The 27937-nt window shown below is 39.6% G+C and overlaps 1 protein-coding gene across 1 annotated transcript; it reads right to left on the bottom strand.

The window, feature by feature from the left end:
* Window positions 1-66: 66 nt before the first annotated feature.
* On the bottom strand, window positions 67-27937 carry MEP1B (meprin A subunit beta). The gene is made up of 15 exons (XM_023648268.2): window positions 27827-27937; window positions 25515-25533; window positions 24643-24687; window positions 24517-24560; window positions 22266-22344; window positions 16629-16746; window positions 15716-15894; window positions 13985-14203; window positions 13167-13319; window positions 10886-11101; window positions 7291-7734; window positions 5636-5815; window positions 4305-4431; window positions 3456-3660; window positions 67-909 (listed from the first exon to the last, which is right to left on the bottom strand). Exons 1-15 carry the CDS (start codon window positions 27884-27886, stop codon window positions 895-897), a joined length of 2103 nt encoding a protein of 700 aa, XP_023504036.2. The 5' UTR covers window positions 27887-27937; the 3' UTR covers window positions 67-894.

Raw genomic sequence — 27937 nt, 5'->3', positions numbered from 1 at the left:
ATTTGGTTGTTTCCTATTAAGCCGGACAGTAAAGATTTGCAAAAAAAGTGTAAAACAACATCCCTCTTTTTGCTTAATTTTCTTTTATTTTGGAAAATATAGTTATTTTTCATAAAAATATTATTTATGTTAACATGAATGGGCTTATTATTTTTTAATAATTATTAAAGACATACTTTTAAATCTTCCTATCTTGAATTTCTAATAAGGTAAGATGTGACAAATGTAATACTCATAAGCGAAAGCTCTTTGGGGCCATTGATAATTTTTAAGAGTAAAAATTTGGGTCTTGAGACCCAAAACTTTGAAAACCACTGTTCTAAGAGTTTTAAGTTTTCATGTTAATCATAGCTGGAGATTCAAACTAACTCTAAACCAAGCTCATGTACCAAAGGGCTTATGAAAGAAAACAAGAGGGCGGCCAATTTGGGAGGGAGGGGTCCAAGGAGAGAAAGAGAGCTGTCCTACTGCCCCTCCCTACATTGAGACAGGGCGGCATGTCTCGATGCCCATTGCCATTGGGTGTTTCCAGTGGGTTTCTAGGGAATCACTGGAGAGGCCACACACTTGCCCCCAAATAAAGGATCAGTAATTTGGAAAGCTGTCTCCAGTTGCTGCTTTCCTTTTTATAGACAATATTATACTTCCAGAGGAGCCCAAATTGCTTCCCCTCCTTTATTTTTATTTTTTTACTTCTCCTCCTTTAAAAACAAAAACACAAACAACATTTCACTAATTAGACTTTTACCAAAATAATGATTTATAGTATATCCAGCTATTTACAGAGAAGATCCATTTATAGAAGAATGAAGCGGTTGTAATATATTTTAGGTGAAATCCATGACAAAGAATCCTTTTTAATTTCATTTGCTGGCCATATCGTTGAGTTAATCTTCAAAATGCATGTTGCTAAAAGGGGAAAGAACAATTGATGACTTAATTTCTAAATTTAAAAACTGTCATTTAAATGAATCACAATGAAAGAGTCTAATTTTTAAATGAAGTGTCATCAGCAGTCCCCTGGCATCCCTCCCAGCTGGCAGGCAGCCCCGGCCCTGGCTCCAGGAAGATGCACTGGCCTGCGTTATTCAGATGCTAAAACATTAGGGTGAGCACACACTGCAGCCTCAGAAAGAGGGTCATTCTGATTTAAAATCTATACTAGATCTTGGGGGCTGGCCTTGTGGCCAAGTGGTTAAGTTCGCACGCTCTGCTTCGGCGGCCCAGGGTTTCGCCAGTTCGAATCCTGGGCGTGAACATGGCACCGCTCATCAAGCCATGCTGAGGCGGTGTCCCACATGCCACAACTAGAAGGACCCACAAGTGAGAAAAAAAAATACACACTATGTACTGGGGGACTTTGGGAGAAAAAGGAAAAATAAAATCTTTAAAGAAATAAAAATAAAAATAAAAAATAAAATCTATACTAGATCTGAAGGCTCTGTTATCGGTGAATTAACTATAGAAATGCCCCAATGAAGGAAAATGTAAGTTGATTGCCTACTCTTCGAAATGTGTTTAAATGACCCAGAGGCAAAACGGTTCTGTTGTAATATTGTGGTGGTTGTGGTTGTGTGTGTGTGTGTGTGTGTCCACTTAATGGCCCCACCATGTCCCTGATACTCTGATAGTTCTCCACTTTATTGACTGACTTCTTTCTTTCTCTTCTCTGTGTTTTATAATTTTCTTTAATTCCTTCCAATTTTTGCTTCATAATCCGGCCCTTATAATAGTGCTTACATTTTCCAGTTTCCAGAGGAATATTCCAGCAGTCCCATCCACCAGCTAATGGCTCCTCTCCTCCCTAACCACTCCTCCACCTTCCCTACTCCCACCCCCAATTGCATCCCTACTGGCACAGGGGACCACGCCTGCAGGCACAGCTTCCGTCAAATTAGCCTACTGGGTCATTGGCTGATCTGTTCCTTTTATTTTGAGACACAAAATAAGCTGGAAATATGTTTTTTAAAAAACAACTTGCATATATTTTAAGTACTTTTCTAATAAGCCTCTTGAAGTAATTGATCCATTGCCTTATGATTAGCTTTAAATATCTTCTTGTTGAGGAAATATGGGAATAAAACTATTTGCTTTCTGTCCATTGTCATTCTCCATCTTTTGACTAACTTTGCAAGCAAATTTAGTGTCTTGATCTGTTTGTCCACTTAAAAAAAAATCATAGCCTTAAAATATAGTATGTCTTGAATAATCATTTTTCTTAAGAAAATATACTCTTGCTTTAACTAACTGCAGTGTTTTTAGTTTCAGAGATACTTTAATTGAGCGTGTTTTTCCTTTAGTTTCACTAGTAATTTTCAGACTCTATTTTGAACGAAATACACCTGGAGGAAATTTAAAGATTTACTTTTAATTGATGTTCAGATCATATGCCATTTTCTCTGTGCTCTTTTGTGAGTGAGAATACAAATCTGCATATGAACCTCTGTGCTGTCTACTGGTGAGGTACATAGTGGCTGCTGGGGCCCAGGTGAGTTCTGCCCTTCAAAATGGAGGCTTTCCTGCAGGACATGCCCTTCCCCTGAAGGGTGCTGCCTTGCCCAATTATCCATTCCCTCTGGGTGGAGGGGGGAGCCCCAATTCAATGGCTGTTGATGTGGGGAGTACAAGGGCCTGGCCTCATTGCTTGAGTTCAGGATATGTCTAAGGGGCCATCCCAGCTCCAGAGCTCCCTGTAGGGCAGTGGAGGTTGGGGGTGTGGCAGGCCCTGAGGCCTTAACTGCAATCGCCTCACAGTCCAACCTCACCCCCTGCTCAGTCCCGCATCCCTCACTCCACTACAGGAGTTCCCAAGTGCACTCCCCAATAAACATCCTGTATGCAAATATCCATCTCAGAGTCTGCTTCCTGAGACCCATCTGGGACAGGATAGTCTCAAAGTCTATTGCCACTTAGAGACTCTCTGAAGCAAGACTTTAAACCCTCTACTTGAAAACCTTGCCTTAGAGTTACTTACTGCTCATGGAGCCAGAATTAGTTATCTTCTTCAATGGAAAAGCCATAACTATGCCAGTACCCTTTGCTACAAGCCTGAGCTCAACCACCACCAAGACACCTTTGGACCCAACACTGACAGATCATCTGTCCCCTTGATCAGGAAGACTGGCATTTGTAGGCAAAATTAGTTGTGCCTTTTAGGAGCATCACAGACCCTCACTCCAGGAAAAAACGCACAACCATACACAATTTCAGACACAATTATAGGAGGATATTAAACTCCCTCCCCAAAAGTCTCCATGGACTCCAGTTTAAGAACCATTCATTTGTAGTGAAGGGAACAGGAACTATAGTCTCAGAGCAGTTGTCCCCAGTATAGAGAATGAAGAGAAGGTTAAACAAAAAGAAAGAAAGAAAAGTGTATATAAAAAAAAATCCTAATTCTTCTTCATATGATTCATCGATAGGTTTTGAATAGCCAAATATCAGACTCCACTTACATTTCTCACAGTCATATCTGCTGTTTTTGAACTTGCGTTTTGACGGTATCTCTTTCTGGTACAATAGACACTGACGAGGGTGACTATGAGCATCAGGGCAAACACACCGGCAGTGGAAGAAGCAGCAATGATAACGGTGTCACGATGGGAGCCTCTCTTCTCACACCTTTCTCCCATGTACCACCAGTCTTCCCCTGACGGACACCTACACATTCAGAGCATGACTCAGAGTTCTCAGCTGATATTTTAAATCTGAAAATCTTCACCATTAAAGATATAGGTCAACATTCAGGTCATTGACATGGATGATGGAATGATTTTGCCCACTCTAGTCCAGAGGGGGATGGTTAGACTGGCACCAGAGGCCAGGCAGGGCCAGTGGATAGGAGCAATGGAATGACTTCTACTCTGGTACTTCAAACAGCAGCTCCGAGGTGGGAAAGGAGGTGAGTGTGGGTAAAGGAGAAAATTTAGTTCTCAGTGTCCCCTCCACCTCCCAGCTAGACACCTTGGTCAAGCTCGTCTCAGAACTTAGGTATCTCCATCTGGAAAATGGAGAGAGTCACACTTAACCACATCAGACTGTTGTCAGGACTTAATAAGATATGTAACTCATAAGGACTTTTTCAGGCAGTTAGAATATAATGTGCTATTTTTTCATAGGCAATTTCATTGTTCTTGTGGCTATCCAAAGTCCCAAATGGAGAGAAAAAAGTAAATATCCTATGAATGGTTATGGGAATCAACTGATTTCACTCACATGAAATATCAGTATTTAATCCTACATCAAGGGAATGATAACATTTCTAACAAAAGAGTGGGGAGATCTCGTCTGAGTGACCCCCTTACCTGCACTCGGCTTTGCCTTCTCGGACAGTGCAGAGGCCATCATTCTCACATTGGAAGTCTGTGCAAAGTTCACTGATGCCAGGGGTTGGGTTTGGCTCAGTTTGTGTAGAATTAAGGTGGGATATGTCTAAGGAAGGCAGGGGGAGAGCACGGATGGAAATGAGCTTTGCTTTAACAATCATTTGCTCTTTAAGTTTAAAATAGATGCCCAGGTTTCAGATTTGTGAGAAGTTCAGGTAATCTTGAGGCATAGTCCAGTAACATTCACAGGCATGAAAATAATAAATAGGCAGGTGAAATCTCGCTGGCCTGTGGGGCTACTACAGAACCACATGCTTGCCTGGGCCTAGGCTTGCCTGAGCTTGAAGGGGCCCAAGCCCTTGTTACTGACCCTCGAGGGACAGCCAAAGAGACCAAAGCACAGAAATGCAAGATCACTGATGGGCTATGCCCCAGGTCACAGGTCTCCTGCTTGGTGGAGCAAGTTAGCGGATATATGGCGCAAGACACCAGGTCCCCTGACAACCAGGGTTCTGTTCTTTGCAGTGTTTTCCGTTACTTCTGGTACAAAGAGTGTCAAACAGAATTGATGAATATGTAACTTTTTCTCTGCTACATAAAATGTTTTCTCCCTTGGGAAAAGTTACTCCTGAATAAGTTTTTCTGAGAAATATCATCTAGATTTACTCTAATAGACAATAATGTAAAAATTTCATGGGTTTTACTTGTACCACCTTTCATCACAAACAAGATTCTGATTTACTGAGACATAAGTGGGTCTTTAATAGTAAATGAGTTAAAATCCTACCATACAAAACATGGCAACTACCAGGATTCCTGGAAAATGTATTTATTGGCTGCCATGGCTAAGAAATTTTAGGAAGACAGTAGATTATTCTCACTGCCAAGGTATATATGTGTGTGTGCATATGCATGTATATATATTTAAATGAGACAATAAAGATAGTCCATTTCCAGTTTAATTTCACGTGCTTGTGTGATATTTTTATTTCTGGAATCCTTGAGTATAATCCTAGGATATAATAGCTATACTTTAACTTATTTCTAAAGATGTTTTCTGGCCTAAAGTTTTCCACTATCGCTCCATGTAGTGGTAATTAAACTCTTTATCCAGGAATCATCACTGTTTCTATTTAAATTATTTTCTTATTGTTAATGATTCATACCAAAAAAAAATCCTAGTCATGCCTATTTCCTCCCACATCTCTATTTAATATACCTAAAAATGGAACCCAGAAGAGCACAATAAATAATCATTGGCCATAACAACAAAACAAATAGCTTATATAAAACTACTTTTATCAACATACCTTCCACTGTCAGTAGGATATAAACGTCATCTCCTTTTATAAAATCTCTGCTTTTCAGCCTCTCATGGGTTATAAAGGCACTGGTTCCATAGCCCCGACCTCTTCTAAATTGAGTTCCATTAGGGAAAAAAGCCACTTCTCCCACATTGGAAGGCCTGTCCCAAAAATAGTTCCCATTATCTGAAAAAGCAATTTATATTAATGGATTGTGTTTAGCATCATCATAGCTTTTGGTGGTAGGAAAGCACAGGCAACGTGAAACACAATTAGGATGGAGCTCAGAATAATTAAATGATGGTATTGACCTGTGATGTATTCGCTGGCAAGTCACGGGAGCTTGTTCATTTTATACTGTCCTAAAAGAAATGAGATGCCTGGCAGAGAGGACCACATTCTGGAACATGAGTGGAGAGGTTCCAAAAGTTTCCTAGGTCGGGTACCATGCCTATACTGACTGACCAGTATAGAAAATCCCCTACACATTGGAGTCATTCCTTAGTGCCCTTCTGAGTTACAGACAGTCCTTTTAACTGAGTTAAATCAATATGTTGCTGAGAGAGATTTTAATATTAGCAAAGGACAGTTTATTTCATTAACTGTCCTTCAGGAGTAGAAGACAGTGAGAAGCACTGCTTCTGGGAACGGTGATGACCTGCCCACCCCTGAGCCATCTGCAACGTCAGTCAGGGAAAAATGTTTTGAAAAGAAAGGGAAGAAATCCTGAACATCAAGTCCTTAGACTTCTCCTTCTGAATATTATTTTTTTCCCTATCAAATTAGGTTTTTTTTTCCTCTGTCGCTCAGGTCCATTCTTTTTGTATATAGAATTCAGATTTGGTGGTAATAATCACCTTGCCGTAATTCCATTTTTCCCTTTATTGGATTCCAAGAGGGCAAAGGATTATTGAAATTGGAAATGTGATCATTGCTTTCTGGGTGCTGCTCCTTTTGGAGACTGGAAAGATGGGGAATGACGTCATCACTGGCAAGTCTTCCAGGACTCTTTAATAAGAAGTCATAATCCATTCTCACGCTCTTCCCAACACTCCAGAGTACCTGCTCAATGTCTTCCTTCTCGTCAAAAACCATCCCCCATTAAAACAGCTGAATTGTTTTTGACAGTCCCAATGGCAAGACCAAGGCTGCACAGGTTGTTGCACTCAGCACCTGAGGGCCTCACCACCCCAGGCCCTTCCACAGGCTTCCATGCTTGATCTATAGTGATTCTCATAACACATCTAGGGGGTTTTATTACTGCTCCAGTTTTACTGCTGAGGACATTGGGGCTCCAAGAAATTATTTGCTTAAGGTCACAGAGCTAATGAGAAGCAAACCTTGGATTTGAACCCATGCATGCCAGACTCTAAAACCAACACTCCTTGCACAACACTGGGAATTCAGGTATGGACATCAATTCCTAGGAATATAGTCAGTATTTTCTCCATTTGTTGGCATTGCTGCTGACATCCCTGGCAATCTCTTGCCTGAGAGACTTCCACAACCACTGAAGCCCTTCCCCCTAAATATCTTTTGTTCCTAAAATTTGGAGCCCAAAATTCCCTGGGTACACGACTGTGCAGTCTCTCATTCCCAAACCATCCATCTCTCCTACAGCAATGATCATGAATTAGCAATAAAGAAAATGAGTCACGAACCGGTGGTCATAAATGGGTCTGTAGTTATACTCCGCTGGTTGGACATACGCTGTCGAATGTCAGGATTTTGATCCAAGAGTGTCATCGTGGCTTGTTGCCAAGGACACGGCCACTGTAATTGATCATCATTGGCTCCAGAGATCAAGTGGAAATATATTCCTGCATTAGTCAAATGGTTTAGATTCAAGAAAATCTGAAAGGCATAACCTTTGGAAGAATAAAATGGAGGGCTATATAGAGTTCCACTTGGGTTGCCAATGAACTGTGTGAAATTCGTTATATGCCAGATATGATGAGGGCACTGTGTTTCTGAAAGATTGATGTCATCAATAGACAGGCCACCCAGTGATGCACCAGTGCCTCTGACCCCTCCAAACGCCACTCTAAATTTGTTGGTCACTTTCAATGTTACATGATAAAGTTGCCAGCTCCCAATGGGTATATCTGCAAAAGAGATATTATTATTTCAAAGAACGCAAAGACTATGAATCATGTGCAAATCAACATTAAAGTTCTAACCTTCATGGACAAATGATCATCCTAGAGCTCCTGATGTCTACAGGTTTGAGGTTTATGGCTTTCTTACTCCTCCAGCCCAGACTCATTTACTTCAAGGTGTTTCTGTGGGGTCGAGCTGCTCTCTGGAATATTTGGATGTTTATCTAGTTGTTTCTCGGGTAAGTCACCCTTTCCTAGAGATGGGTGAGTAAACAACAGCATCTAACTTGTGAGTACTCCATGCCCTATTCATGGGTTACTCCCTGCTCTATGTTAGTTAAATGGTCAAGCAAGCCCAATATTCTTACCCTTGTTCCCAAGATTCCTGTGATACTCAGCCAAAGTCTCCTTCAATATATTTATAGTTTGGAATACTTCCTGCACATGCAAAATTTTCAATCAACTTTTTGGCAATATTAAACAAGAATCTACCAAACCCTAGAAAGGCAACATCCTATGATTCACTCCTTGGGTCACTTACAAGTGACTCGACATTGTAAGTGTTATCTGGTATTTAGTACCATCTCCTTTCTCCCCAACCTGCACTTCTTCCTCCACTATATGGCACACGGGGTGCCACCTTGTCTTACTTTCTTATATCACATACCCAGATAAGAAGCAGTACATTAAAAAAATGTCAGAAGCCCCCAGACAGAGAATAGCTGAGGAATTCATGTCAAACTCGTCGTTAACACAATGACTTAAAACTTAAATATGTTGGCACTGAATATGAAACACAATTGCTTGAAAATAAGTTAGAAATATCCAAATTACAGAAAATGCTGTGTTTATGAATAGACTCTAGATTGAACAAAAACCTTTCCTGAGAGCTTTGCTTCGTTATTATCAGTGCTATCAGTTTAAATGCTGGACTCCTAAGCAAGTTTCTTAAGTGCTTTTGTGCTATTGTCTATCAATGATAATACTCACAGATTACTAAATCGAAAGGAATATATACACACATACATGCACACACATAAGATGTATATTATATATGTAATTTTATATATTATACATGATTACATATATAATGTACATATATAGTATGTGGGTGGGTGTGAGTGTGTGTATATAGATATAGACATAAAGAGATTGAGAATTTCACTGTACGTATTCATGAAGAAAAATATCATCTGTGTTTCAGATTGTTTCTCCTTGTTAAACGGGGGGGGAATGGCATGACATATAGCATAATGTTGATCAATTTTATAATAGGTTTTACTTAATTCATTCAAACCAAGAGGTCAATGTGTGGAGCAGACAGTACTATATCTGCCAGCCCTCAGCCCCTCCCTGCCTCAAGGACCCTCTTAACCATCCGCTTTAATAGGTGGTTAACATGACCCACCTCTCTGACACGTGATTGGAATGAAGCATGGGCACCCAATCCTAGAGATACCCTTCCTCCACTCAGGAATTGCTCCAGACGTTGCATTTAATTCAAGTCATAACAATCAGAGTCCTTCACTGGGATTTATTTTCTAAGCTGGAAATTAGAAGAAGAGTCCCTTTTACAGTCTAAAGGCACGTTTGGCAAGACGTAAGCTGGGAAGTGCCAAGGTACAAGTTTATAGACAAAGCCCAGCTCAGATAACATGAGACGTCTCCAGCCATGTTCAGAGACAGGTGCAGTCCTGCCTGAAACCGTTCCTCCCTCGTCCATTCCATAATTTAGTTATATTGAGCCAGTAACTCTTCCCATTTTGCCTAAGCTGGTATCCGTTGTATTTTTATGACTTGCCAAAAACTGACCTCTACTGTGCCAGAGACTTATATACTGTTTCTTAAGTGAGTGTCACATATTAGAGTACACAAAGGGGCCTCATTTTTGCTTCCTGACCACAGCATAAAACAGGGAGGATCAAGTTCTAAGTTGAAAAGCAATGAGTCCATAGCCCCTGCCCTGTTGTAAGTTATTGCATTAAGAGTTAAGACTGCCTCTTACACTCTTTGCCATTGGTCTTAGCAGCATCTTTTCTAACACCATGTCTATTCAGGCGTGGGAAATAAAAGAAAAAAATAAACAAATGGGACTACATCAGATTAAAAAGTTTCTGCAAGCCAAAGGAAACCATGACGAAATGAAAAGACATCCTACCAAGTGGGAGAAAATATTTGCAAATCATATATCTGACAAGGGGTTAATTTCCAAAATATATAAAGATCTCATACAGCTCAACAACAAAAAAACCAAACAACCTGATCAAAAAATGGGCAGAGGTTATGAACAGACATTTTCCCAAAGAAGATATACAGATGGCCAACAGGCACATGAAAAGAGGTTCAACATCACTAATTGTTAGAGAAATGCAAATCAAAACTACAATGAGATACCACCTTACACCTGTCAGAATGGCTATAACTACCGAGACAAAAAATAACAAATGTTGGAGAGGGTGTGGAAAAAAGGGACCCTCACACACTGCTGGTGGAAATGCAAACTGGTGCAGCCCCTATGGAAAACAGTATGGAGATTCCTCAAAAAACTAAAAATAGAAATACCATATGATCCAGCTATCCTACTACTGGGCAAAGAATGTGAAATCAACAATACAAAGAGATTTATGCACCCCTATGTTCATTGCAGCGTTATTCACAGTAGCCAAGATGTGGAAGCAACCCAAGTGCCATCGACTGATGAATGGATAAAGAAGACGTGCTATATAAAAACAATGCAATACTACTCAGCCGTAGAAAAGAGACAAAATCATCCCATTTGCAAAAACGTGGATGGACCTTGAGGTTATTATGCTAGGCAAAATAAGCTAGACAGAGAAAGACAAACGCTGTATGATTCCACTCATATGTACAAGATAAACAAACACATGGATATGAGAACAGATTAGTGGTCACCAGAGGGGAAGGGGGTAGAGGCGTGGGAGAAAGGGGTAAGGAGGTACTTATGTGTGATGATGGATAAAAACTAGACTATTGGTGGCGAGCACAGTGCAGTTTATACAGAAACTGATATATAATAATGTACACCTGAAATTATACAATGTTATCAACCAATATGACTTCAATAAAATAATTTAGTAAAAAAAGAGTTAAGACTGCCTCACTGTGAACCCAAACAATGAGACTGCTGATATTGTACCTTTTATTTCTTCCACAAGGGTTAAACTACCATTGACATCATCTGCAGAATACTCCCTGATATAGATGTTCAGTTGGTCATTTTCACTTCCGCTGCTATATAAAAAAAATTGCAAGCACTGAAATCCTCTTTTAGGGTACAGTGTTCTACTTTCCAGCACTGCCATGGCCCCCACATTTACAGAGCTACTGTCGAAATGCATGAAGAAACCAGAACCTGTTAAGAGGACAAAAGCAGAATTGAGAGAAAACATATATTGGATATAGGATTGCATATTCTGTGGGCACTATAGGTCCACTTAGTTCCCACTGTATTGGGCATTTAAATATGGGTCTAGGATCAAGCATTTTATGAAAGAGACAACACGAGGCTACCTTTTTCTTACCACAGATGTTAGTTTTCAAAAACAGAAAAAAGTATCACCTATCTGGTTTAGCGTCTCTCTCTCTCTCTCTCTCTCCCTCCTTCCCTGCCTCCCTCCCACATTCCCTCCCTCCTTTCCTCTCTCCTTCCTTCTGGCCTGTGTATGACCACTATCCACTACCCAAATCTGCATTTAAAAAGAAAAATATTTTTTATTGAAATATATTTGACATATATCCTGTGTAAATTTAAGGTGTACAACATGTTAATTTAATACACTTATATTGTAATATGATTGCCATTATAGCGATAATTAGCACCTCTATCATGTAACATAATAGTCATTTCTTTTTAGTGGTTGGAATAATTAAGTTCTAGTCTCTTAGCAAGTTTGGTGATTATGATACAACATTGTTATCTACATTCACTATGCTGTGCAATAGATCTCTAGGGCTTATTTACTACTCATTGCAAGTTTGTACTCTTAAACAACATTTGTTCCATACTCCTCCCCCCAAAAAAAAGAACAAGAAAAAGAAAAGGAAAGGCACTTCATTATTAGAGAGTAACTCCTGCCTAGACCACCTGAGCTGTCACGTGTAGGGGTGGAAAAATTTCCCCTTCTTCTCTTCCAGGTTCTTTACCTGGTCTAATATTTAAATGGATATAACACAGATTAACAAGAGAAAAACAAATTTAATTATGTACATACAGGGGACACTAAAGATATGAAGACTCAAAGGGCAGCCAGGTAATCGAGGCTTATATAACATCCTGAGGTGAGGAAGGGGCTAGGGGTCTGGAGGCACAAAGGGGAGCAAAGGCAGAGGTGTTTGGGAAACAAAGATTGTCCTGTTGGGCAGATACATTTCTTAGATAAAAAGGTATCTCTGGTAACAGCTTTCTTCCTGGTACAGGCCCCCTTTCCGATGTAAATTTAGGCACGTATAGGAGAGGTAAAGAGCTTTCCTGAATCTGCTGGATTTTGATTGCCTTTAGCTCAAAATAATCCTTATGCCAAAGAGAAATCTTTTAGGGTGGCAAAACCTGCTCCCCTCCACAAGCAATGGCCCTGAGTGCTGAAGTCTAGTTTTCGTTTTTTGTTTTTTGTTTTTTTTAAAGATTTTAATTTTTCCTTTTTCTCCCCAAAGCCCCCCGGTACATAGTTATATATTCTTCGTTGTGGGTCCTTCTAGTTGTGGCATGTGGGACACTGCCTCAGCGTGGTTTGATGAGTAGTGCCATGTCCGCGCCCAGGATTCGAACCAACGAAACACTGGGCCGTCTGCAGCGGAGCGCGCGAACTTAACCACTCGGCAACGGGGCCAGCCCCCTGAAGTCTAGTTTTACACATTTGCTGCCAAAAATGAGCAAATAAATAAAAATTTGGTACTTGTAGCCAAATAAATGACTATCTAGTTCAAAACAAAACTACAATGGCAGAGAATATTCATCTGAATAAAATTAAATAAATTGTACTTTGTACCTTCACTTTAAGTATTTTTTTAACAGGAGGATGTAATCACAACCAGCTGAAATTCTGAAATTGATTAATGCACAGCCTATTGCCTTTCACTGGAAATTCTCTTGTATTCTGCAAGCTTCTAGAAAAAAATCCTTTACCCCCAACATAAGAGTCCTTCAGGAGGGACAGTCCCTTCTGCCGTGGGCACATACTATGGGTGAAGGCTTCATGGAGCCCAGCTCTGACTCATAGGAAGAAAAGCAAATACAGACAGTAAAAGCAAAGAAATTAACCACACCCTGATAACGCACAGAACCGAGTCCTTAGTAGCAACCTCATGGGTTATCGCCAGTAATTCTTATGGAAATTAGAAATAAATTCTCAGTCTTTCATAGCAAAGGGAAAGGCTGGAAGCACTGAGAGTAAAATCTAGAAATATCTCCCTCCTGTTACCTTTGCACTGGCCCATGTTAGAGTGGTCGCTGTCTGGCCCCCTGGGAACTTGTGAAACCCGCTGCCAGTCAGCATTATCACCTGAACTTTGAATCATACCACACACGTTTTCCAGTTCAAAATCGCATGAGTCCATAAAGCTCAAGGAAGAGGCTACAAAAGCAAAAGAACAATTATTGACACTCATACTACGTGATCATCTAAGTAATAAAAACTGAGCTTATCACAGAAGTACTAGGAATGCCAGGATGCTGTGAAAGGGGACAGCTTGCTGATTCTGGTGATGGTATCTTGGAGGCCTCTTGATGTCTGCAGAACCAAGACATCAATCAATTCCAGACATCTGAATAAGCTGCCTGATCCAAGTCTTTTTATTAAATTATCAAATTATAGAAATCTGAGTCTAACCTCCTCTAGCTATTCAGATTATTAAGCCACAACCCAGATTATTTGATCCCATTTATGTTATGGCTGTACACCCTATTTTGGGTGAAAAGAGTTTGAATATCAAGTTGGGCCACATCTGAATTAGAATTGGCTTCAAAAACCTGCGTGGGGCATGTTCCTACAGGAGCCAATTTGTTTTTATATCTGAAAGCCTGATCTTTTGAGAAGGAAAATGCTGCTTCCGAGTTGTAGATTGGGATCTGGGTGCCATTCTGCTTTTTTTTTCTGAATATCAAACTTCAACTATCAAATAATAATTGTCAAACTATAATTCCAGAAAACCCAGAAATATTCAGCAAAATGGCACAAAGCATAATTTTTCCCACATAGCAGAGAGAAACAGAAGTCATTTCAAAGAACCTGTCACATACAACAGTTATACAGCCGGTTCAACTTTAGGAGATCATAGTCACTGAAATCCATGCGTTGGCCAATCACATCCGCGAAGTCTGAGATTTTTGTTACGATTGTTGGTTCTGTCCCATTTTGGAATGCTGTTTTACTGTAGTGCATTACTGAAGTGTAGTCATAGGGAACATTCAGAGAGTCAGATACTTGGTCATCATAGGTGTTAAAATTGTGCTCTCTACCTAAACAATAAGTAAGAAATCTTTAATTACTTGATGTTCACAAAATTCAGGTCATCTTAGTCCAAATACTGTTACCTTTGAAACGAAGACTGTAACAAACACAGTGCAACCTTTGCTACAACTGCTCTATGGTATTTCAAGAGTGTTCCATATAGTCCTATTCTAGAATATAATATTCAAGCTTAGAACTGTGATACCAGCGGTCATGCCGAACGTATATAAGGTTTCATTACAGCCCCCAATTGGACATTAGCATTTGACCTAAGGTTCTAAGAGCTGCTAATGGAAAGGAGGATTCTAAAAGATGTCGCTGAAACAGTGAGAGTCATCGGTAGGCGATGATGGGAGGGCATCCATAGCAGATGGAGATGAAAGTAAGAGGACTTGGGGAGGTGTGATGGGAAAGGACTGGAGAATGATAGCATAGAGTCATTAGAAAGGAGTGACATAGTCAAGGATTTCGTGGTTAGTGAAATATGTGTAGATGTATTTAAAATGAATACATTTAGAGAAGATGCCTGGCTGCTTAGCATCATACTAACGGACAACTGATTGTGACTTGAAATTGGTTGATTTTGTGGTCACAGTGAGGTGGATCTGATCTTCAAAGCATACAGATGTGTTATCGAATGTAGGTGGAAGTTTCTACCTAAAATAAGACTTTGGGAAACCTAAAGTGTGTGGCCATGGATTAAAACTAAACACTTCTCTTGCTCTTTCAGTCTGCTGCTATGCCATACGCCAGTTGAGATCACCAGACACTAGGGCAGATGGTAAGGTGCAAGAGCCGTGATGTTAAGACTGTGATGTCAGGGGCCTCAGCACAGGGCACTCCTCACAGAACCTCACATGATAGCAACACCATTCCATCAGCCATACCCTACAGAGGCAGGACAGACGGGGAAATGAAGTGTCACTGTGGAAAACATGAGTTCTAGTCAGACACGGTTATTAAAACCCTTCTGACTTTGAGTACAAAGTCACAAAAAGTTTGAGCTGTTCAACTACTGCAGTGTTTCTCCATATGGCCTCCATGGAACAACAAACCTGAATACTCCACAAAAAGAAAAAAAAGACCATGATCAAGTCACTTTGGGAAATGCTTCTCTACTTGGAGATTTACAATTCGTGTCAGTCTAACAAAGACTCTGAACAGGAAGCAGTATAAATAACTGTAAGTTTAATTTCTTTTAACCTAGGGTTTCCCAAACTAATTTGACCACAGATCTCTTTCCATACACTGGTGAACACATTGTGGAACAGAGCTCCATAACACCTGCTTTGGGAAACACTAGTTTCTAAGATCACATCCAGCTCAAACTAGGTTTCAGGGACACTGTGCCCCAACAAACTTCAGGCACTTCAACTCATGTTGAGTCAGAGCTAAATAAAGTAAGATATCACAACATAGAGTTTTCCCATTATTAACAGTCGGCACAGATGGTAGGAGAGGGCACATGCTTAGAAATTCAGTCTTTAAGTAAAAAATATAAGAAAGCAAGAGAAATGTACCTGACAGAATTCTGTCCCAAATTATGCTGACATAGTCATCCCGATCAGAACGTGACTGCTCATGCCAGAACCCCAGTGCGTGGAGGAACTCGTGTTGAACCGTTGCTATTCTGTCACAGTTTTCCCCAATGGAGAGCTCTTGCCTCCCAACACGCCTATTTCCCACGTAAGACCAGCAGCTAACAGGAGAGTCACAGGAGAAAGGGGTGAGGGTGTTATAATGATGGAGGTTGAGGTCTCCGGGCAGAATCTCCAGTGCCTAGTCTCCTTAGTTACCCTCCCAGATCCTTCACTCTTACGTCTGTACACTGTATGCTTCTCTTGTAACCCTGGTGAGGTATGAAAAACCTTGCAGACCAGATGGTCCCAGGAGAACTTGCCCTGGCACCAAATATTACACAGAAGTCAGCCTAGTCCTGATTTTTCCCGGAAAGTTCAGTCTTTTCAGATCGTCCTCGGTATGATGATAACCACTAATAAGGGTTTTATAGAGACAGCAACCACTGGGAATTGCTGAGCTCCAGGCAAATAATACTGTCACCTTCTTAACTCAAGCAATAAAGTGTACTTAAAATAAATTTAAATACACTGTGCATGCACACACACACACATGTTTTACTTAAAGGGGGAAATAAGGAGTATGTTAACCATAAGCAGCCAAAGTTCCCAAAGTTGTGGGTTGGATGCATGCAATCCCATCCTCCTTTTCTTAGCATTGGTAGTCTGGTTGCATGTATGAACATATCATTTTTATGGCTAGAGAACCCAGATACAAATTGTCTTGTACTCTCCAGTAAATAGCAAAGGAAGCCCCCAGCCCACCCTCAAGGTCAGGGCCTATGGCAATTGCCGTGATATGCCACAGCTGCACAGTTCTCGTTCCAGGCCTTAGAAGACAAACTCTTCAGCTCACCCGCTGTCCTTGATCACTGCTATATAGTTAGCTTCTCCAGCCCAAGGCTTGAAGTCAATGCATGTTTTCAGGCGATAACGTTCAAATGCATTGAGGATAACTCCCTTAGCATTCATGTCTGAAGGAGGAAAACAAACAAAAATACACTTACTAAAATTATCGCCATTGAACAATTCACCCTGGAAATAGCCCACACAACATATTGCTTATTGTGAGTTAGTTCTAATATGAATGTTTGGCGTTTTATTTTTACAAAGCTTGGTATTCGGTGCCAATTAAGTATCATATACAAGTATTTGATTGTTCTTCAGATCCCTTATTTCACCCTGTGTTTATCTTCTGGAGCCATTAGAGGTGCATTACTGAACAGTAAGCAAAGGCATCTCCTTACCTCAGAGAACATATGCATTGGATCACAGGCAACCAAAATGAACAAGCACTGTCATGTGCTTCATCTGTGAAGCTGAACTGTGTATTTATGGCCTCAAAGTGGAGCTTTTAATCTGAGGACCTTGAGATGGGAGGGTCCCTGAATATTCTGAAATAATATGCAAAGTGTCTATGTCTATATCTGTATCTCTATCTATATCTATGTCTATCTACATCTTCAAATTGCATTCTCTGGGGAGAGCGTTCATAAGATTCACAAGTGAATTCAGGGCCCAAAATAGGGTTAAGGATCATTGCTTTGAAGCTGAGTGATGCTAACAGGTCGGACAGACATGGAGCTCAAAAAAGCAGAGGCATGAAAGCAACAAAGACATGCAGGAAAAGAAACTGGCAACCTGGAGGGAGGGGCTGTATAAGATGTACGTGGAGAGATCATCACAAATGGGGTGGCATACCGGTGAAGTGAAGGGTGCTGGCCTCAGGGAGGCGGGAGGCAGTATGGCAGAGTGGAAAGTACTTGGACTCTGGAACCAGACACACCTAAGTCCTCACCACTTACTTTTGACATGTTACCTTGGTTAATTGGATTCACTTTTGGAGCCTTGGTATCGTCATTTAATCATGATGAAGTCAACTTTACAGGAATGTTGTGAGGATGGGGAGAAAGTAGAGGTGAAGTTCTAAGTAAAAGGAGCATTTATCAAATATTCATTTCCTTCCTCCCCTCTTACTTGACCATTGCACAGGCATTTAAAGAATTACTCGGAACTCCTCTGTCCAGGCAGGAGAAGGTCAAGAACAGCATTCACACAAGTAAGGCCCTAAAATCCACGCATCGATGAGAGGCACTCAGAATTCAGCCTTTTACAATACCACACAAATAACACATTTGGTTATAAACAAGTTAGAAAATGCATATGAACAAAAAGGAAATTTAAAATCCTACCCCCCAGGAATAACCAACCACCCTTATCATGTTTTTTGCTTATGAATACATACATACATAATACACATATATTTTTATTAAAAATAAAATCACAGGCTTCGTAACAGTCTGTAAACTTCTTTTTCACTAAATAACACGTCATTAAAATCTTCATCAATGTTGTTTTTATTATCTTAACGGCTACATTATACAGTTGTAACATATGGAAGTAACTTCCTGTTGTCAAATATTTAAATTGTTTCCAAATTTTCTGTACTATAAATATCACGTTTGGATCACTATTTCAAATCTAACACTTCCTTAAAATAAGGCGTGATAATACCGACCGCTAGGTGACTATTTTCGTAGTGAATGTGAAAGCAGCATGCTGGCTTTTATCAAACTTAATGAAGATAGTTTCTACCCCCAACTGAATTGTTTTGAGAATCAAATAAGGGAACAAATGTGAAAGTTCTGTCAAAAGCATAGCCCTCTCCCAAGATAGGATTTTCATTTCCCATGTGCCTTTATTTACTGAGGGCCTTTTAATTCACTTTGCATCCTAGACGTGGATGAGCTCCACCTGGGATCATGTTATTTCAATCCCAAGGCTCCAAAGGATAAGGCAGGTCCTGGACAAGCTTAGGAGTTAAGCAAGCAGCTGTTCAGGATTATTTTCCCCTCCTTAGCCTTTTCAGTTCCTAGCACCTTGACCTTCATTTCCATCTCCACCTCTTTTACTGCCATCCTCCAACCCCCACCGCCCCATCCCCCACCTCAGATCTGGCACTCATGCGAGGAATTTTAACTTATTCAGTGGAAGCTACACATGGCTGCTTCAAGCATTACGCCTTTCAGGGGAGTTGCATCTATCAGCCAGACAACACCTGAAGTTTCAGCTAAAAGACTAAAGCCCTACTGGCAGAATTTCATGTCAGTCCACCAGAATTTGAGTAATAGTGATTTCTGGAATACCTCTGGAAAACCCTTCATAGGTATTTACTTTTGCTATGTGTAAGAGTGGCCTTGCTTAGTGATTTTCTTAGTCGGAGTCATTTGAAGATGGTATAAATTTCTGAAATGTGAGGAAATACTCGTCTCATTTTAAACATAGAGAATAAGTTCACTGCTACGATATTAAACATAGGTAAAGTATTTTCTAAATAAGAAAGAATCAAAATCATAAAACTGAAAAAATGGCCTATAAAAATTTGAAGTTTAATTGTATTATAAAAACTATATAACATGAAACAATGCAATAATATTAAGTGAAAGAAAGCGGAACAAAAAATTTAAAACACTACAGTTATAACTACGTAAAAATGTTCACAGTTTGGATGGTAGGATCTGAGCTGAACTGTTTACTTCATACATATATGTTTATCAATTTATTTTTAAAAATATTAACTGCTTGGGGCTGGCCCCGTGGCCGAGTGATTAAGTTCGCGCGCTCCGCTGCAGGCGGCCCAGTGTTTCGTCGGTTCGAATCCTGGGCGCGGACATGGCACTGCTCGTCAGACCACACTGAGGCAGCGTCCCACATGCCACAACTAGAAGGACCCACAACGAAGAATATACAACTATGTACTGGGGGGCTTTGGGGAGGAAAAAGGAAAAAAATAAAATCTTTAAAAAAAAAAAATATTAACTGCTTATAATATGCCAGAGACTATGCCAAGCCTCAGATTTGCAAGATGAAAAATGGCTCCTGTCCTCAGGGCATTCACTATGTTGTTTTATAAGGTTATTTAAAAACAAGTATATAAAGTTCATAAAGTTACAATAGCTTTGGTTACAATACATGGCAAAAATAGACTAAGAGATACAGTCATATTAAAGCTCACTGATCTTTCATGGAACACAAGAGAATAATTTTTTTTAAATTTTATATATATATAATTTAAAAACACAAGTACTTTTAAAATTTTTTAATCAAAGATTAAAACAAAAAAATATTTAAAATCTTTCAGATTCCCCCTGATTCCGAAAGTCAGTGAACATCTTTCTCCTTTCATGTTACAGCTTCCAACCCTTCCAAACTGTTGCTGTGGCATTTTCTCCCTACTCTTGGTTTTTCATCCATGTTTCTGGCCAGTCCTCCCCTCTCAATAACTTCTATAAGATCCTCCATCTATTCCAGTTCCAAAAAGTTGTTCCCCAGGCTGAATTCCATTCTCGGTCATCTTCTTACTCAATACAATCTTCTTGGGTCATTCAGTGAGATCCAATTATCTAAAGAGTACTTGTGAGAGAAGCTCATTCATACGCATGGCTTCAATCTTCTCCTACATCCTAATAACTCCCAAATATTTCTCTATCTTGAACAACAAGGCCATACACCAACACTTTATATGATACCTCCACCTCAGTGAGCCTGATGCATCTCAAATTCTGCATGCCAAAAACTAATTTCCACCACACTTCTCTATCTCACCCTCTTTGAGATATATTCCCTATTCTTGTTAAAGGCAGTACCATCCACCCAGTTGCCTTTGTTTAAAAACAGGTACATAAAGACTGAATCCTGAGCACTGGCATTTCTTTACCTAGACTGATCTTATTCTTTTCTTTTTTTTTTTTTTTTTTTGGAAGATTAGCCCTGAGCTAACTTCTGCTGCCAGCCCTCCTCTTTTTGCTGAAGAAGACTGGCCCTGAGCTAACATCCATGCCCATCTTCCTCTACTTTATATGTGGGATGTCTGCCACAGCATGGCTTGCCAAGCAGTGTGTAGTTCTGCAGCTGGGATCTGAACCAGCGAACCCCAGGCCACTGAAGCAGAATGTGCACATTTAACCACTGCGCCACCGGGCTGGCCCCTAGACCCATCTAGTTCTTGAGCTCTTGCAGTCAATCACCAAATCAAACAACTGCTTCCTAAGTCTCTCGGAGTTATCCGTTTATGTCTATCCTCACCGAGAGAGTCTTGGTTTAGAAACTCTTCAGTTCTTCCCTGAATTTCTTCAGTAGTCTCCTAATTGACCTCCTTATTGCTTTCTGCCCCTCTAATAATACATCTTCTATACTGCAACCAGCATGATAACAGTCTCACTTCCACATTAAAGCTTTTGGAGGCTCCACGTTATCATCAGTATACACACCAAGTTCTTTAACACGGGAAAGACTCCTTCCCAGTCTGGGTCCTGCCTACATGTTCAATCTCATTATCTCCCCACTTCCAACTGAAATTCCAGCTAAGGGTTTTCTCCCTTCCGCATGCCTTCGCACATAGTGATCCATCTGCCTAGACCACCTTTCCCTTGCTATCAGAGGCTGCACTAGCCCACCTGCTGCCTTTCTGGGACTTAGAAAGAAGCATCTCATTTGGGCAGATGCTGCATGTGTTGGCTTGGCCAGTGAATGAATAGCACTTCACGCAAAGAAACGAAAGCCTTCTGATGAACAGAATGCAAACTTGATTTCAGCCCCATTTGTTCCCTCTCCCAGGCGCCTACATGTGGTGTCCAACTTGATGACTTTCTTGACAGCCCTGTTGCAGAGTGTCACCTGCTCCCCAATACATATGCCTTTATATCTAGGTTGAGTTAAATGCCCCTCCAACAAGCTTCCATAACTCTTTGAACATGTTACTAATCATGCTGTTTATTCCATTCTATTATAATTAGCTTTTGATTTATCTGAATCTCTACTGAAATGTGTGATCTTTAAGGAGAAGTTTACCAAGCAGCAGTTCCTAAACTGGTGCTGGTAACTGACATCATTTTTGCTAGTCCGTAAATAAAATGAGATCCATGGTTAGAGTTTTCCATTACAATTAAATTTCTTCTTTAGACAAATTGTCCTTAGTTATGGATTCACTTTTTCTGACTTTCTAGTATTAAAATATTTATTTTATGAAAAGATGATGGTAAAAGATAGTGGGTTCTTGCTCTTATTTAAGTTCCTGACTTGGCAAAATAAAACATCGGTAAAACAATGCTGCTCTCTAAAGTTTCCTTTGGTTGGTTGTTTAATATTTTTTACTCACGTGTAAAATCTGAACATGTGGGAAACCACAGCTTTAGAATAAAGACTCACTCCCTAATCTTTATGTCCCAAGCATCCAATACAGAGTAGGCTGTCCATGAATGTTGGTTGAATTAATCTCTTTATTGGTTCAAACTCAGCAAATATTTCAGACATCATTTAGGTTCTTTTCATTGTTCATTTTTCATACTTCTTTAAGTAAATGTACATAGCCACACAAAGCAACAAACGAATAAACAAACCCTTAAAGACCATGCGATCCTACACTTGGAAATATTGTGATCAAATTCTGTCAGGGACATACATTAGTTATGGACACTCCAAGGTGTATACTAACCCAAGCTATCTTCTAGAACATATGGAATGGTATGAGGCCATCTGTATGTTTCTCCAATGATGGAATTTCTATCTTGTGTCTATAGAAAATAAATGTGAAAGAGTTAACTAAATAAATCAGGCAAAAATTTATGAAACAATCAAAAGTTAATCTAGAAATAAATCAAGTTTAAAGCTTTCCCAGCCAGCCTAAACAAATTGCAGGTGTGTGTGCATGTGTGTGTGTCTACCCCTACTTTTATCGTATCCTATCAGATTTTCCAGGTGGAAACTACTAATTTCTATCATTAATTTTGTTGATGGAGTTGAAGAAGCAATCATGCAAAATCATGTAAAGAATGACTGTTGGAAAACTGAGCTATAAATACTGGTGGATTTATAGACTAGTTTCCTATACTAGAGATAAAAAATATACAAGAAGGAAATGATAGCAAAACCTCAATAATCTTGATCTCACAATATCAGAAAAAGTCACACATGAGCTAGGCCAAAGTTTTCAAAAGTTTTTAAAGGATTTGAAATTTTTATAACAGAAAACTAATATTTCGTTAATGTATTCATCTAGTCAACAAGATGAACATGCTCAAGAGAACAGAGATCCATCAGCAACAAAACTGCAAAGGTCTCTACCTTCATGGAGCTAACACCTAGTGGAGGAGACAAACAGTGTGTAAGAAAGGAAAGAAGTTTAAACAGGATCAATTTAATAGTGCAGGAAATAAAAAAGGGAGATGTGGACAAGAGTGAAGGGATGGGGGAGTACATTAGATGAAGTGGTCAGGACAGGACTCTTTGAAAGGGTGACATTTAAGGTGAAATGGAAATGTTAAGAAAGAACTGGGATTCAAAGTGACCTTAGGAAGATATTCGAGAGAGAGGAAACAGTACTAGTTACCCTGGTTCTGAGGTGGGAATATGCTTGGTATGTTCTGAGTCTTGGTATGTTTTGAGGCCAGTAGCCTAATGAGTTAGGAGAGAAGGAGACGAGATAAGAGAATAAGAGAGGCGAGAAGAGGAGATGGCAGGAGAGATAGGCAGGAGTTAAACTATGCAAGGTCTTGAAGGCTGTGGGTAAATTTTGGTATTATTCTAAATGCAGTAGGGAGGTGTTGAAGAGTTTTAAGCCAGGAAGTGAAATGGTGTCATTGGCTACTTAAAAGACCACTTTGCTGTGAGGGATGGAGACAGGGACAGGTAGAAAAGATTATAGGAGAGCAATAATTGAAATAGACAAATTAGGAGAAAAGTAGATTATTTGAGGAATATGTTTGACACAGAAATCACAGAACTTGCTGATGGATTGGATGGCGAGGTGAGAAAAAGGGAAGAAGCAAAGGTGACTTCTGAATTTTTGACTTAGTCAGTGGAGTGTGGGGAGAGGGTGCTGATGATTTTACTAAGAGGGAAGACTGAGGAGGAACGGTTTGTATAGAAAATCAGAGCTCAGCTTAGGACAGCTGACGTTCGCGGTATTTCACAGAAATTCAAATGGAACTGACAAATTGGCACCTGGATAGACCAGTCTGGAGCTCAGGGGAAGGAATGGACTAGAGTTACACATTTGGAGTCATGAGCATAAAGATGACAGTTAAAGCCCTGACACAGGTGAGATCAAGAAGGAGAGAACACAGAAGAGCAGGCCCAGGACTAAGCCTCAGACACCACAGCTCTGTTTCTTGAGTTCAAGTTCACCATGGGGGTTTGAGGGGTGTCTACAGTGCTTATGATAGAGAACATTTAAGCTCCCTTAAACTACATGTAAGGTACCTGTGTTCATCTGCGTGCCATGATGGCTAGATAAGAATCCGTGCTCTTTATGAATAGGTTTGGGAGGATCTCAACTTGGCAAAACTATTTTCAGCTGTCAGGGTAGAAGTCACAAAATCTCTCTTATGGTAAAAAGCCTGATTCATTGAAGACATTTACAAATTCAGTTTAATTCTGCTTCAACTAGATTGAATCAGTGAGGTTCTATCTAAAAATAAAAATGTCATGTTTTTCCAATAATGAAAATCAATCAGATCAATAAGACCAAGGCATACATGGTGATTGATGGTGGCTTCAACCACTCTGAAATCTGAGTAATGGAATATGAAGACACTATTATATGAGTCCCTAGAGTATAATGTACTCATTGAATAAATGTGTCACCATGATTCTGTGCCCTTAGGGATAGTTGGGCTTAACAAATACTCTGTATTTTAGCTTGCAGTGATTAATAGACGATTCTTCCTTGCATTGTTTCAACTCACCCCAGCAAGTCTGACATCTCCCTCAAAAAGATCCAGTCCCAAACCTGAGAAGGAAAACAAAAATTCACGTTAACAATTGAATTCCAACTTACATAAAGAATGAAAAAAATATATATATCCACAAACCTTCATTGATATCAAATATATCCGGGTCAATTCCACCATCTACATCTTTAAAACAACAAAGAAAAACATATTGAACATTATGTTTATGAAAGAAGAAAATCTCTATCAATGATCAAATTAAAAGTAAACAAGTTCTTTTGCCTCAGATAAGTGGCTACTAGGTTCTGATTCAATATACACTGATTGGTTGGTTGATTGATTGATTGATTGATTGAGAACATCTCATGAGCCAGGCTTGGGGATCTGGGGCTTTTGCATATATACTCTTGTCTTACCCATGTCCCTTGAATGCCAAATGACTTCAGGGACAAGAAATTGGTTACTCCACACAATATTAAGCTTAATTTGGAAGACTAGAGTAGATGACTAGATTAAATAGGAAGCAAATGTTTAAATGTGGTCAAAGCAGGCCAATCTCCCCATACACGTACACCCCTTGCTTGTAGCATACCTTGGAGCTCTCAAGCAAAATTCCTAATTTAAACGTGAATTACTCCTTCAAGGTGCAAAGGGGTGGATACTATGGCCTAATCTCTAAGCATACAACTGAATAGAATGGACGTCAGGTCCAGATGACTTGACACAAAATAGCAAAAATAATAATAGCAAGCATTTATGTGACTGTGTTTGGACTTTCCTATATCACCATCTGTTTTTCTGCTGAGTATGTGGAACCCTGAAACAGGAACAATAAAATGTTCCTTAATAAATCAAAAGAAGCAAGTGTTTGATCAAAGTTCAATGCAATTACGCAAATGCAATTATGTATTGTACTTATCATTAAATGCGTCCTAAGTTCTTCTGTTCTCTGTTCTAGTATCCACATAACTTTCTTTTACTATAACTTAGAGCAAAACTCAAAATAGACTCACCAAAGTTTTCCGGAGTTGGCTGGGAAACAAACACATAAAAAAGATATTATTACCATGCCCATGACATAAGTGGTCTTCCTGGTTCCAATTTATATCTAGCCATTTGGGGTTTTTTTTATTATTATTAATATGATGGATTACTTTCTGACATATATCCAAGACAGCTAAATTGTAATTTAAGATAACTTTTTGATCAAAGGATCTTCTCATTTCATATAAAAAAATGAAACTGCCTGTTACATGAATTTGAAGGTGAAAGAAACAAGAAATCAACTTCACAGATTGAAAAGAAGGCAGAACATAAGACTTCAGTTCTCAAATAAGTGTTTAGTTTAAATATGATTTTTTTTTTTTTCAGAAAGATTAGCCCTGAGCTAACATCTGCTGCCAATCCTCCTCTTTTTGCTGAGGAAGACTAAGGCTGAGCTAACATCCGTGCCCATCTTCCTCTACTTTATATGTGGGACGCCTACCACAGCATGGCGTGCCAAGCAGTGCCATGTCCGCATCCGGCATCCCGGCCGGTGAACCCTGGGCCGCTGAAGCAGAACGTGCGAACTTAACCACTGCGCCACAGGGCCGGCCCCTAAACATGATTTTCTAAAGGATTCATGGAGCAATTTTTTTTATTGAGTTCATAACAGTTTACATCATTGTGAAATTTCAGTTGTACGTTATTTCTTGTCCGTCACCATATAAGCATGGAGCCATTTTTGAAAAATCTAATAATTTACTCCCAATGTTGAGATACTATTGCAATTTATAATCATCCTTCACAAAGAAATTTTATTGAAGACCTCATTAATATGTTTTACTTTCATATTTCTCTCAAGACTCTGCCTTCAAAGACAATACCAAATATTTAAGAAAAAAATCAATGGGTATACTTTGCAATTAAAAAAAAAAACTTTTAAAAAAGCCTAGGGGCTGGCCCCGTGGCCGAGTGGTTAAGTTTGCGCACTCCCCTGCAGGCAACCCAGAGTTTCGTTGGTTCGAATCCTGGCCACGGACATGGCACTGCTCATCAAACCACGCTGAGGCAGCGTCCCACATGCCACAACTAGAAGGACCCACAACGAAGAGTATACAACTATGTACTGGGGGGCTTTGGGGAGAAAAAGGAAAAAAATAAAAAAAATCTTTAAAAAAAATAAAAAATCTTTAAAAAAGTCTAAAAATAGATTCTGTACAAGTGACCAAATGAAACCCAGACTACATGCCCACTGGAAGAAATTAAGTCAATTTGAGAAATTTCTTACTGAAGTCTAGTAAAAAAGCTCACAGGACTGGTAGACAGTAGGTCTGGGTTATATTCCTGGTTCCACCAACTAATAGGAAGTTAGTTCACCTTCCTGATACTCAGACGATCTATAAAATATGATCAATGCCTGCTTTGCATGGGTATTGTGAGGGTTATATGATATAATGTGAAAGCACTTTGTAAACTATAATAAAAATGTCACACAAATGTAAGATGCAATGTTATTTAGATGTGGCTTACATATCTAACTACTCGAGTCATTTGGAGTGTTTGGCAAGCAGTGAGGATGAACTGGTTGGATGGTTACCATCCTTTTTGATACTAATAAATGCCCTGGTTGTCTCACACTTTATACACACATAGGCACATACTCACAGAGGAATGCCAATGCACCTACTGGAAAAAGTTATGAAGTATTTGTTCAAAATTACAAGTTGAATGTAGCTTAAATGATATCTCTTGTTGTTAGGACTGTAGTTCTTGTTCAGAGACTATCAGCTCAATATAATAACTGTTATTTTCAAATCACAATTAAAGGTTTTCCCCCAGGCATTTGAAACATTATTTAAAACCTTGGGTTGGTTTATGGTACAGACTATCTGTCACTGTAGGAAGATTGGTCTAAACTGATGAAGAAGCAGAAGAGAAATCTCAGGCTACAAAATTTTGTAAGTATTTGCTGTGCCTGTGCCATTTGTCACTCACTCCATTCATGTCTCACATTACTATAACAGCAACATGCATTTTATTCAGCAGTAAAAGTGGAATGATTTTCAAATTTCGCATTTTCCATCTAATCAAAAGAAAACATTACACAACAACAAAACTAAAAGAAAAACATAAATTTATGTCAATGTCCCTGACTCTTTCTCTGGCAGGGGGCTTCTTCTCACTCTCTATACCCTGCCTGGCCCTGCTCACCAAAAAGAAACAACCATTTCCTTAACACTTTGAAATTCCTAAGAAACAAAAAACAAACAGGTTGTTTTTTAACAATCGGTATCAATTGCCCCCAATTTTTCTAATTGTTTTCCATACGTTGTTTCCTTACCAAGCCAGAAACCACGAGGAGAGCAGCGAAGAGAAACCAAGGCAGATACCATGAATCCATGCTGTCACTTCCAGAGGAAAGTCACAAACGAAATTCAGAGTAGTGTTCACC

This window comes from Equus caballus, chromosome 8 (genome assembly GCF_041296265.1).
Source record: "Equus caballus isolate H_3958 breed thoroughbred chromosome 8, TB-T2T, whole genome shotgun sequence".
Taxonomy (NCBI): Eukaryota; Metazoa; Chordata; class Mammalia; order Perissodactyla; family Equidae; genus Equus; species Equus caballus.
Note: the sequence above shows the minus strand (reverse complement) of the source record. Positions and strands in the feature narration are given on the sequence as shown.